At 44.7% G+C, this 13,922-nt stretch overlaps 1 protein-coding gene across 4 annotated transcripts in view; it reads right to left on the bottom strand.

Annotated features, from left to right (window-relative positions):
- PPP3CA (protein phosphatase 3 catalytic subunit alpha) overlaps positions 1-13,627 on the bottom strand; it is a 190,635-nt gene extending 177,008 nt beyond the window's left edge. The window contains exon 1 of one of the 4 annotated variants that reach the window (XM_081209361.1): positions 12,817-13,627. In XM_081209361.1, the coding sequence (XP_081065487.1) occupies positions 12,817-12,874 (58 nt within the window). In that variant the 5' untranslated portion in view covers positions 12,875-13,627. The remainder of the gene's footprint in view (positions 1-12,816) is intronic. The other 3 variants (XM_081209363.1, XM_081209362.1, XM_081209364.1) reach the window with 3 other exon arrangements.
- Between the last annotated feature and the right edge of the window lie 295 nt (positions 13,628-13,922).

Here is a 13,922-nt window from a genome sequence, read left to right as displayed (position 1 = left end):
TGAAGTATCTAGGCAAAGTTTTCCTCAAGAATTATTTGCAAAACTTCCTTGCTAGGAACACAGCAGAACCTTGCTATAGAACAAATCTGCTCAACTATTGGAAGTAGTTTGTCTCTGAATACCAGTTGCTGGAAATTGGAAGAGTGCTGTTGTGCTCCGGTTCTGCTTATGGGCCTCCCATACGCACATGGCTAGCCAATGTGAGAAGAGAATGCTGGAGTGAGCCTTTCTTTGAGTAGATGAGTCCAGCAGACTCTTCATATGTCAGCTGGTACTGAGTCCACATTCCAGGTATGTCTGACTACCTATGGGTCAACTGCCTATCCAGCATTGTAAGTGATGGAGAAAAGAGACAGATGGAGGAGAAAAACAGGTAAATGGAGCAGAGCACTTGTGGACTATGTTTCATATTGGAAAAAGAGAGCATGTTCCAAAGTTAAAATACTTTCAGATATTTTGCAAAACTTTCTGGCTGCTATGAACATAATGGGCTTGAACTCAGGCACATCCTGATGGGTTGTACAAACAGATTAGTGTTTTTGGTTTGTGTGTTTGTTTTGATTTTACCTCAGACTTCCCTTGTCTACAAGATGAGGAGGGGATAAAAATATATATGTTTCTACTGAGATTTTGTAATATCAAGTGAACAATTGAGTAACAAAGAAGAAATAAACTTTACAGTAAACCATAAAGTGGGAAGAAAAATTAAGTTTTTGAAAAAACAAAGCTGTAATTTATTTATTTTATTATTATTATTATTATTATTATTATTATTATTATTATTATTATTATTATTATCAAAAGGCTGGCTGCCTAAGCAAATCCCATTTCTCACCTTTATATATTATATATTGAGGGGGTTTTTGGTACTTTTAAAACTGTTAGTAAAAAACATTTCTTAAATTTTAAATAAAGTTTTAAAACATCTTTTAAAAATACTTCCAAGTCACTCTTGCCCCTCAAAGCCGGGGCTTCCAACTCCTTTCTAGTAGGATCCTAGCCAGTGTGAAACCATGTAGCAACATGTCACAACACCATATTGCCAAATTTATTTATTCTATGAAGAAATATGTATCCTGCCCTTCACCAGAAGGCCAGAAGGCAGATAATAAACAGCATCCATACAACATACAAACATAAAGGTAAAGGTAAAGGGACCCCTGACCATTAGGTCCAGTCGTGGCCGACTCTGGGGTTGCAGCGCTCATCTCGCTTTATTGGCCAAGGGAGCCGGCGTACAGCTTCCGGGTCATGGGGCCAGCATGACCAAGCCACTTCTGGCGAACCAGAGCAGCACATGGAAATGCCATTTACATTCCTGCTGGAGCGATACCTATTTATCTACTTGCACTTTGACGTGCTTTTGAACTGCAAGGTTGGCAGGAGCAGGGACCGAGTAATGGGAGCTCACCCCGTCGCGGGGATTTGAACCGCTGACCTTCTGATTGACAAGTCCTAGGCTCTGTGGTTTAACCCACAGCGCCACCTGCATCCCCTAACATACAAACATAGGTTTGGCTAAAGGACGATATCATTCACAAAAAGTCAAGACTATTCAGAAAGAGGACTATTTTTCAATAGGAAGAGCATCAATCTTCCCTTTGAAATGATCACCAACAAGGGCCACTTTCTGATGCCAACTAACATTTCTTCAAAAATCTGCACTCCCATCCCCAGACCCAGTTCAAATAAAATGTGAATTTTGCACTCAACTTTGGTTCAACAAATTCTGTTCGCCAAGAGTCCTGCTTTAAAGGAACAGAGTGAAATACCTTCAATTTTACAATTTAATGGTCTCTAAAACAGGGGCACAAACCACTTAAGCAACTCCCACAGGAGTTTAAGAGCCTTGTTACTGTAGCTTATCTCACAGCATCCAGTCTTTGCTCCAAATCATCATGCACTACTCTAGCAAGCATATTATTTATCATCAGATAAGAAGCTGTCTTGTGACTCTTGGCAGTGGCAAGAGAACCATCCAGCATTAGACTATTATGCACAGCACGTCTGTATTTCTTCACTGACAATAAGCAAAAAACAAAACAAAACAAAACACGCCTTTTTTTAAAGGAGGCAAACACACAGATGCTTGTTGATCTAAATTCAGTTTCCCTCAATCCAACATCTCACAAAAACAGGCATTAAGCCAATATGGTGCCCCCTTACCATTGTTCATTTGTACAAAATGGCATAAACATTCTTTTTTTTAAAAAAAAAAGTTAAGCACTGCAGCTCTCAAAAATGAACTGTAAAAAAATGGCACTGAACTGAAATGAAATTTGCAGTGGCATCAGCATTATCAGGAACCCATCGAAGCTTCGTAACTTCACAGCAGCCCACTGAACTCCATGCAGAGTAGCGGCCTTTGCTTTGATAATATAAGTTGTGTAATTTGGCTAACACAGAGGGTAGTGACAGTGCAGCAACCCTTCCTTTCTGACTGCATTATTCTTTCTCTCTCTTTTTTTCTGGACATCATCTTGGCCTTGGCAATTGTATGGTCAGGGGGTGAACCAGCTGTAGTCCTGTGGACAACAGATAATTTAAAAAAACAACCAAGCCTCTAATATTTCTCACTGTTATAAAACACTCCATGTACACAAGGGGAATCCACGCTAGACATTACATCCTGGGCATGAAGCCATCACTCATGAGGATTCTGAAATGCTAGATTAGCCTTTAAAGGCAAGTAAGTAACTGTTTGGGCTTCCCTGGTACAGCTGGAAGAAACAGCATTTGCCCTTTCCCAGAAAATCATTTTATGGGATGGCTTCCAAACATAAATAAGCTATATCTGCTTGTACTTCAGCTAAGTACAAGGGAGCATGCAGGGCACCAACTTTCTGCAAAAGGCTCTAGCAAAAAGCAGAAGCAAGCACTAGGGCCATTAGTGGCATAGCCTATCGCTACAGTGAGAATCCCAAGTACAGATCCCTATTCTGTCATAAGTACACATAGCCAGACACGGTCTCTCAAGTCAAGTCCTGCTACCATCAAGGACTGTGGAAAAAACAATGGAGGGAGTTGTAAATCACTGCATGCATTGGAAAGTGCTATACAAACAGCTAAAGATAAATGAACCGCAAATCCACACAGAGTAAAGGCTAAGGCATTTTTATGGTTAAGGTCGTCTCTATTGCGGAATGAACATTTTAGGAGTTTTGTATTATATGGGTTGTTTTTTTATATATAAAAATCACTTTTAACCCATTTTTATCTACTTGCATTTTTGTTTGTTAAGTCACGCCGAGACATATATTTATTTATTTTTAACAAAGCAACTAACAACTGCAAAAAATAAATAAATGCCAGTTAAGCTCCCACTTTGGGCATTAAATGTGGTTATACGTGGGTATTAAAACAAGTGCTCAACTCTGATGCCAAAGTTTAAAGGATTTCAGCATGCCTAACTTTCTGCTGAATTATACTCATTTATTATAGCTGTTGCCCAGTGGTTAATACAGTGGTACCTTGGGTTACATACACTTCAGGTTACATGCACTTCAGGTTAAAGACTCCGCTAACCCAGAAATAGTACTTCGGGTTAAGAACTTTGCTTCAGGATGAGAACAGAAATTGTGCTCCGGCGGCGCAGCAGCAGTGGGAGGCCCCATTAGCTAAAGTGGTGCTTCAGGTTAAGAACAGTTTCAGGTTAAGAACGGACCTCCAGAACAAATTAAGTTCTTAATCAGAGGTACCACTGTAGAAGGAAGACTATATAGCTCACTACAATAGACAGCCTGAAAGAAAGTATTTGCACTCTTAACCTCTTGCTCAATGAAGGCACAGTGGAAGAGGGTTCCTTGGAAGACTATCAGAAGTTCCCCAATAAGAAAACCAATGACCACATACCAACTTTCCTTGAAGACAACTTACTCAACACTAGCAATAGTCCCCTGCAGCCACAAGAGAATACTAGGTTGCCACATCAGGTCTCAGAGGGCAACAATGACGCCCAACTGGTCTGTGCTTTGTGCACACTGATAAGACACCCAAGGACATGCACACTATAGCACATAGCAATTCCTCAGCAGACCTCAATACAAAAAGGGCTCCCCGAGGGCTGAAGGTCTGAAAGCCACAGCCCTAGTGAGTGCCCATAACAGCAACTATCATCATTTTTAGGAGGTCATCAGTTTCACTATGCCTTTTTTTTAAAAAAGTAACTTTGCAATACTCTATATGCATTATCTAGGACAGTGTTTTCCAAACTTGGTTCTCCAGCTGCTTTTTTGGACTACAGTTCCCATCATCCCTGACCACTGGGTTTTGCTAGCTAGGGATGCTGGGAGTTGTAGTCAGAAGCAGCTGGAGACCCAAGTTTAGGAAACACTGCCCTAGGGCAGGAGTGGCTAACATTTTTTTTTTTTGTCCCAAGGAGTACATTCATCCTTGGACAATCCTGCAGAGGCTACATAGCAGCAGTGGGCATGGCTGGCCACACACTTCAATGCCACCAACAAATGCAGCACCCCCTCCTCTGCTGATCTGTACTATCTCCCCTTTCACCGGGGTGGGGGTGGGGTAGGGGATTCTATCCCTTTCAAGGTGCTGGAGAAGTTTATTCACTAAGTACTATATCAAATTTATTTATTTCTGCTGCCACTGCCAAAATCAGTGGGGTCTTGTGATGACAGACAAAAATTACTGGTTAGCCACCTTTGCTCTAGGGCACATGCATTCCCAGTGTGGTGTAGTGGTTAAGAGTGGTGGACTCATAATCTGGTGAACCGGGTTCGCTCCCCTGCTCCTCCACATGCAGCTGCTGGGTGACCTTGGGCTAGTCACACTTCTCTGAAGTCTCTGAGCCCCACTCACCTCATAGAGTGTTTGTTGTGGGGGAGGAAGGGAAGGGAGATTGTTAACCCCTTTGAGACTCCTTAAGGGGAGTGAAAGGCAGGATATTGAGTCCAAACCCCTCCCCCTCCTCCTCTTCTTCTCCCCTATAACTGAGCATTCCATTTGAGATTTTCCTTTGACTACAAATTACTTGCATCAGCTTTATTTAAGAAATATGGTGAAAGAAAGGATTGAGGCTATTTGGTTCTAGAACAGATGCTACTTTCACTACAGAAAGGCAGTTCACCTGCTAATGGGGGGGGGGGAAGAGGAAATGAACTCAGATATACTGGAGCCTAGTTTTCCCAGTAACTTCAATTCAGTCATATTCAGTGTTATCATACCAATAGAAATAAGTGTGGGAGTTATAGAAGATACTGCACACACGGATGAACCAGTGACTGTAAAGGTCTCTCAGGACGAAGGAGGAACACATTTAAATCCTCAACTCCCTTTTCCATTCCGTTGACTGGTCCTTCCTTGCACTTTTGTTGAGACAATGAGCAACATTTTAACCCTGACAATTCCTTGCACAGGATTCCAACAGCAGTGGACAATTAATACAGGCACACTTATTAGGGAGTCCCACTGAAATATTTGGGATTAAGTTCCAAGTGAACATGCATGTGGTTGGAGGGTGAGAATCCAACACCCAGCAGTTATTTAAAACTTGTCCCCAAAATGACTCTTCTGTGCTCTTAGAACAATCATTTCTATGTCTTTGGAAATGCAAAACATTTTAGCAGAAGAATACAGTTCTGCACAAAGTTTCCTAACATAAACTTTGCATCTTGCTATGATGGTGAAGGGCTAGGCAGCTCTCTTTGTAGTGTACAGAATAAGCTGGTCTTCTTAATCTACCACCCAGAAAGCCAGGTATCTCCTTCATATAGGGCTTCAACTGCTATAATATGTTGGCTCCTAATAATGAGTCACCCGGTGACACATATTAATCTGCCAACTACTCATTACATAAGAGTTGGAACAAAGTTGTATGAAATAGTGACATGCTTCCCAGGCCCATTCCATTAGTGCAATCTGGATAGCTATATGAGTCATGCACCCCAACAGACCTTTGCAGTTTGAATGGTGGTGCTCAGAAACCCAGGAGGGACAGCTCACTTCTCTGAAGTTTTTTATTTCATGCTCTCATTCTTTCAGTGTGCTTTATGAAGCCATCGGTCTTTATGGGAAAGCTCCACTGCCACCACTACACTTAGGCATGCACGACTACTTCCACAATATCACCTTTATCACCTTCACCACGGATTACCACATACAATCAAATCGCATCCACTTTGCTCATCAGCTGCTAGCATGCAAGGGAAACAAATCACACTCTCTGGCTCACCATTACATCCAAACCAGGGGCTGAGGTTTGTTTCACTCCATAAGGTAAGAGGTTTTTTTTTGGCTTACCATCATGATTTACTTGAAGTGAAACAAGTGAATTGGGCACAATGCCAAGCCTGGGCATGTTAGTTTGATTCCTCCATGTGCCAGTTGGGAGGAGCCAATGAGGCATGATTTCCATGGTAAATCGCAGCTTACCATGACATGCAAATACAGACACCCTTGGGGAAAGTTGTATTAGCTCAAAAACCTTCAGCTTCCAGAGTATCCGAATTCACGCAGGCACACAAACCTATGAACAGCTATTAGTGTTTTGAAAGGCTGACCAAGGCAAAATACATAGAAAGCTCTGGAGGAGGATTGAAAACATAGGAAGGTGTTGTTGTTTTTTTTACCAAGTTACACAATATGTCCACCCACCTCTGTACTGCCTACACCAACCAACAGAGGATTCACTAAGTTTCAGACAGGGAGTCTGTCCCCGCTCTACATGGAGACACCAGGGATTGAATCTGTGACCTTTCCCCACAAAGCATGTGCTCTATGCCACTGAGCTCCCTTAATCTGCTAGCTTTGGGTGCCCAAGGGTTTTAAGGTGCCTTCCCCACCCCAACACCAATTCTAAGCTCACAGCAGAGCAGTACTGAGTAATGCCCTCTATTGCCTCATCCCAATTGCTGATAGATCCCAAGGAGATTAATGTGACTAGAGCAATGTGCTGTGAACAGTTTGAGTGTGAAGTGTAAAGAAAAGAAGCATGCAAATATCTTATGGATTTTCACATGGAGGATGGAGCAAGCTTGTTTTCTCCTGCTCTGGAAGGTAAGACTCAAATCAATGGCTTCAAGTTACAAGAAAAGAGATTCAGACTAAACATCAGAAAGAACTTTCTGACAATAAGAGCTGTTTGACTCCCTTGGGAAGTGGTGAGGTTGGATAGGCCATCTGCCAGGGATGCTTTAGTGGAGATTCCTCCATTGCAGGGGGTTGGGCTAGATGACCTTTGGCACCCCTTCCAATTCTATGGGAAAGAGTGACTGCAGCTATGACACTGTGTGTGTGTGTGTGTGTGTGTGTGTGTGTGTGTGTGTTTTAAGGTTCTCACATAATGAAAGGTGAGAAAAATAATGATTCCGTCAAATCTGATTCTGAAGGTGCCTTCTTCATTTTTTAAAAATATTGTTTCCCCCTCAAAAATTACTTAAGCCACCTTTGTTCTTATACGAAGTGTTGGTTGTAATGTAAATGCCCTTACAAGAAACAGCATGTCCCTTGACCAGACTTCTTTGGCTTCCTGCTTAATGTGTGTATTCTAGAACGGCCATTTCTGAGACACCATTTCACTTGGGACTGCTGATAGTAGGAAGCTGCCTCATCCCGAATCAGCCGCTCTCTGGGGTTTCAGGCAGGGGGCAATCCCAGTCCTACCCGGACGTGCAGGCAAAGTAGAGCTACGGCCCTACCCTTTCAGATCATGAACATCTATCAGCTTGTCTGTTCAGAGCTTCTCAAAGCTTAACAGCAATGCCTCTGAAAGCCAATAGAGCATTTGTTCCATCCTTTTGCCTGCCGCACTCCCATTCCCAACCCTAGGATGTAACTAAGAAAAATGTATGTACTGCTTTCAAGAAATTAAGTACCCTTGGTCCTCTCCAACTCCCATCAGTTCAAGCCAGCACAGGAAGATCAAGGAAGATCAGCAACATCTGGAAGACCACATGTTTTCCCACCCCAGGTTTAAGATATCACTCAGTAACTTGTGTTGCATGAACAAGGACCCAGGTGTACTTCCTGGTATCTCTAAGGAAGGCCAGGAAAGACTGGAGAGCTGTTGCCCATCAGTATGGTCCAGCCCAGGCATACGCAAACACGGCCCTCCAGATGTTTTGGGACTACAACTCCCATCATCCCTAGCTAACAGGACCAGTGGTCAGGGATGATGGGCCTCTGTCAACCCCATACAAGCTGCTCACCATGCCTGCCTATTGTCTATGATGCATGGCACTGAAGTGAACTGCAAACCCAACATGCAATTATATAACAGCATCTACCTATGAGTTATACTGAAAACTAAATTCTTCTTATAACAAAATGCCTCCAGTCTTCTTCTAGGTAACTGTGACCTATCAAAATTAGCAATATCTTAACACGTTACCTCTTCCCTGCTTCTCTTTCTTTGCTGTCAGGCAAATTCCTAGCCAGTTTTTTTTTTCTGAGATAGCCAAGAGAATGAATAAAAGCTAAGATATGTATTGCTCACAACTGAATTTTATTCCCAAATAAATGTCCTTAATATAAAAGCAGGTGTTGCGAGAATTTTTCATTGACCCATTTTATATTCAATCCAGATATGATTTTTGCCCAGATTTCTTAGCTAAGAATCACAAAACTAAACAAGATGAAACTTGCCAGAGGGTAACCAAAATAACCAAGAAGTTGTGTAATTTTAAAATATTTGAAAGTATTCAGAGCCAGATGCGCAACATTTCCAAAGAGAGAGAAACGGCATTGATCAGATGTTCACTAACTTGGCTGCAAGTACCACTGAACAAAATGGGACCTACTTTTAAGTAAATGTGCATGGGATTAAGCCGTACAAAATATTTTCCAAGTAGAGAATTCAGGATTCTAATTGAACAGTTACATATATTGCTAGTATATTACATATTATATTACATAGGTAGGCAATGTGGTGCCCTCCAGATGTTGTTGGACTACTGTTTCCATCTTCCCTGACTGCTGGACATCTGGAGCTGAGAAGAGTTTCAGCCCAACAAGATCTGGAGGTTATTGAACTACTAATATACTACAACTGGGCAAACAAATTATTTCTTCCTACAATGCATCTTCATTTTTGCATCAGTGCAGGAAAAACGCCATTTAGCAAAATGAGGTCTGTTCTGCTTCATATTCATTTTGAGCCTTAGTATCCATTTCCTCCAGGTTCCATATTTAAAAACTTAAATTATTTTCAACCACTTAATAAAATAAACATTGGTTAAATCATTTCATATCTTATTGGTAAAATGTTGACATGTGTCATCATGAGCTCCATCAGAGCAGCTGAACAAATATGTGAAATACAACTTAATCTATGCCAAGTCATATCCCATGCTACTCAGCCAAATCCTAACATTTACTCAGCAGTAAATCCCATCAAATTCGGTGGATGTTACTCTCAAGGAAGTATGCAGGCTAGGTTTTCATGAATTATTTTTACAGGAATATAGGATCTACATGGCCCAAATAGACAGTAATCTTCGCCTGGTTAAAGAATTAAGGCAAACTCAATGCATTTCTGTTGTAGGAAAAAATTATTGGCAGAACTGCAAGCCTTGCGTTTGTTGATGTGGCATGAATGCAAGGAGCCCAATGAAACAAGAACCTTTATGTAAAATGCCCCCCTTCTTTTGTTCAGAGTTCACTTTTCCTAATCTGGAAAAAAAATGCAAGAGGTCTTGCCATATTACTTTATTTACAATTGTAGGCCAATGCTGTATGTACTTACTCAGAAGCAAGCCCTACTAAATTAGGAACAGATTGCTTCAGATAAGTGTGTATTATAACTGCAACTCTTAGTATTTTATCATTTGCACTTAAATTGACCGAAAGCCAAATCTGGGTGCAGCCCATATTCAGAGATAACAAATCAATTCAGTCAAATTTTTTGACCAATAACTCCTACTCAAATTTCCTTCTAGAGCTGCAGGGAATCGTCCACAACACTTCAGAAGTCTCTGCTTCCACCTCCAACTTCCAAGATTTATACAGCATCTGCTGTACTAATATGCAATGCTGCAACCATGTTACAGGCACAGGGTGTTAAATTAACTTATTGTGATACCACAAAACGTTCCATCAAGTTCAGTGGGATTGCTCTCAGGCAAGTATGCACACTGGCTGCAGTCTCACGGTACAAGGCAAAGAATGTTTGCTCAGAAGTACGTACCCCAGAGTTTAACCAAGTTAACTCCCACATAAATGCATACAGGATTACAGCCAAGGTGGCATAGTACAAAATGTTCTCCTTCACTCAAATTGTAATATAATAATGTATAGAAGATTACAAGTGGGAACTGTAACAAAATATTGCAGTGTGAACTGCTCCTACTCAGGTTTCCAGCCAGCCAGCCAGCCAAGACCTCTTCTAGGCACCCTGAACACTTCATTCCACATCCCACCCACACAACCAGCTAGCATTCTGTGCCCACAGCTCCACTGGGGTTTCCCCTCACAGATGCGTTTCTTAAGGGGGGGAAAAATACTTCCGCAAACCTTTGGGATCCCTCAAGCCTACTGAAACCTCTGCCTTGTGTGTGTGTATGGTGCCTACCAATATGTAAGGATAGGCCCTGGTGAACTTAGTTCAATATTAGTATGAAAATACAAAACAACTGTACATCAATGTTTTTAGGTGATATTTCCACTGATTCACAAGTAAACACGTACATGTTGAAATAGGTATCATTTAACCAATGTTATTTCCAGGCCTCTTGGATTTTACACCAAAATCAGCAATAAATAGATCCTGCTTTCCTTAAAAAAGGCTTGAAGGGTTTGCATTTCAATAGAGTATTTTAAGCCATTGTCCTATAAAAACATGCTTATGCACTTAAACATACTCTTACAACCCAGTACCATGTATGTTTCCTTGGATGAATGCCACCAGTTTCAATGGGTGTGCTTAGGAACTGCAGCCTTCAAGGATGTAATCCTGCCTCATTAATGACAACAGGGATGCTGCTATTGATCTTAGTGGGAAGTGGATTGGACCCTTGGTGACAATCCTGTACAATTTAACTTGTAACAAAAGAAGCCCAGTGAAATTACTAGTACATGATATTCCAAGTTTAGGTTCAGAATGTAAGGCAGGAATCCTATGCATATTTTATTGGCAGTCAACGTAACTAAATCAGTGTGGATTTCTGGATAAACATGGTTAATATTGGTAAATTACACACACTAGCATCTTTTGCACAACCATATTTAGCCTTTTCCACAGTGTGCGTGTGAATGCATGTGTGCAAGAGAGAAAACCCACACTCTCTCTTCAATGGCTCGTTTTTAAAATACATATATGTTTAAAAAATCATGCATCTTGAACATAGCATTTCAAAAATTAAATGCATGGGTTTTTGAAACCTATAAAGTTACGCATACATTCCTAGAGAAATATGGACACAGTAGCCAAATATGTCTGCAAGATAACTTCACATCTAGCCAAGCCAATTGACCAAGGTTTGTGTAGAGTGCAGGAAGGGAAACAAAAATGGTGGTGGAAACAATGTAATGCTTTGCTAGAGGGATTGCCCTGGCAGCACATCTGCACTCATTTCTTAAATCCCAATAGTTCAGATTCTGGAGAGATCAATCTGCAATCCTCATCCATGAAAGGAATGGATCCCGCTAGTGTGAGGATAGCATCGCTCAAGGATTCCTGCTGCAGTAAGCTTGCCTGTTACCATACCAGCATTGGCTAAGAAAAAGACAAAGGGGAGGAAGAAATGGCTGTACACATACAGGTGGAATTCTCTGCTTGCAAGGGAAGGGCAGAGAAGTGGGCCAAAAGGGACAGCCAATAGAAAGGGAAGAACCCACCACCACCATTTCCTTCCTTCCTTCCTTCTCCCCCTACCCCAACCAATCAACTGCTATCTCTAGGTTATCTGCATCAAGCAGTATGTTAATGGAAGGGAAGGAAAACAGCTGTGTCAAGGGGGTGGGTGCGGGAGATTGGGGGTGGGGGGTGGGGGAGAGAGAGAGAAGACAAACCCAGCTGTCAAAACCTGAAGATACACACAGAGAGAGGGAGAGGCATATTTCTACAGCTGAAATACGTTTCAGGGAGGGATCTCGCTGGGAGCCAGCAGAAGAGGCTTCCAAGAGGGCCACCCACACCAAGGGGGGCGGAGGGAAGGTGGAAATGCCCCCAAGTAACAGAGGTGGGGGCGACGGAGAGAAAGTGAGGGGGGACCTGCTGTGCGTGTGTCCCCCACACTCCTCTCCGGCTCTTCCAGCTGCAAAGGAGGAGGAGGAAGCAGAGGGTTTTCCTTCCACACCCCAACCGTCTCTCCACCCCCCACCCCACGATTTGTCTCTCGCGAGCCCCGTGCAAGCACTCCAAAGGAGGGAGGGAAATTGCTGCAATATAGCAAGAGAGAGAGGAGGAGGAGCAGGAGTGCCATTAGAATTGAGACCTCGAGATCTACAGTGTGGAGGGGGGGATTAATGCAAAGAAAAGCTGCGCCCCCGCTGCAATCGCCTACGTTCCTAGTCCATAGTGCCGAGCCGCATAGGCAGCCCCTTCCACCATCCCCATCGCCGGGCACTCGCTTCCTATTTCTCCCGCCGCCGCCGCCGCCCCCTCCCCGCGCGCGCACTCCTTCCTCCCCCGCCCCGCCTTGCCCATTTGGCAACCGCAGCCCCGCTAAAGAGACAGGCAGCCCGCGCCAAGCCAGCCTCCCTTTCTCTTTCCCCTCACGAAAGCGCAGAGACGTGTGTGCGTGTGAATACGAGAATCTCCCGCCCGGCAGGGACCTCCGCCCGCGACCCCCTCTCCCCCTTCAGAGGGGCTTCCCCCCCCCCAACCCCGGGCTGCCCGCAAGCCACGGGCTCTCCGCTTACCTTTCACCACCCTCTCCGTCGTCGACAACTTCGGATCCAGCGCCTTGTGTTCAGACATTTCCAGCGTCGCCTGGAGGAGGAGGAGGAGGAAGGCAGCCGAGGCTCGACTCGCTTCTCCCTCACCAGACACAAAGCTGAAGGCGGCGGCGGCGACAGCGGCTGCAGCAGCACCAAAGGCGGCCGCGCAAACGACGTCCCTCCGGCTCGCGGTCGCCTCAGCTGCGGTTCAACTTCACGCCTCGCTCCGCCTGCTGCTCTCGCTGGCTCGCTCCTTCTCTTTTTTCCCGGTGCTGCTGCTGCTTCCACCGCTCCTCCTCCCTCCTCCGGATTTTTCTCCTTGCCCCCTCTTGATGTCAATCACGCCTCTCTTTTATTAGAATTAGTGGCCGAAGGGAAGAAGCCGAAGGGTGGGGGTGGGTGCTGAGGAGAGAAGAAAACGCAGTCGAAGGCGGCGAGGAATTAAAAGGCGCGGGGTGGGGGCAGCGAAGCCGGAAGATTAAGCGCGCGGCTGAAGGAAAACACACACAGAAAGCCACGCAGCCCTCCACACGGCGCCGGAGAAGACGAAGTGCTGCTGCCGCTGCTGCTCCGGCTCCTCCTGCTGCCGCTGCACGGGATCCGCGCCGTGCCTTCCCCTCCGCCTCCGCCTCCACCGCCGCGTCGCCTTCCTCCTCGTCGTCGTCTCTTTCTCGCAGCGCCGCCACCCCTTTCGCAGGGTCTCTCCTTTCACTCACGCAGCCGCAGCCACTAGAGCTCCGCTCAGTCCGAGGCGCAACCTACCCTCGCCGCCTAAAGGCTTCCACTCGCCTCTCCCTCCCCCCTTGCCAAAACGCTAGCTCAGCACCCATTGGCTGGGGCCGGGCTGCCAATCACTGTCAAGGTAGCTTGGCTCTCCTCCTTCCCTCCCACCCTCTTGAAACGCCTCTCTCCCCCCCCACCCCCTCTCTCAGGTGTTCGCTGCCGCCGCCGCTGCTTTCACCATGCGCAATAGCGCGCGCCGCTTTGACGGCGCGAGGACGTGGGAATGAGCGGGAGGGGGTGGTGAGGAGGGCAGGGGGGGTGTCCTGCCAGAAGGAGGAGGTGGGTGGGGGGAAAACACACTAGAA

This window comes from Podarcis bocagei (assembly GCF_964188305.1).
Source record: "Podarcis bocagei genome assembly, chromosome: 9".
NCBI classification, from domain to species: domain Eukaryota; kingdom Metazoa; phylum Chordata; class Lepidosauria; order Squamata; family Lacertidae; genus Podarcis; species Podarcis bocagei.
This window is presented reverse-complemented; position numbering and strand designations above follow the sequence as displayed.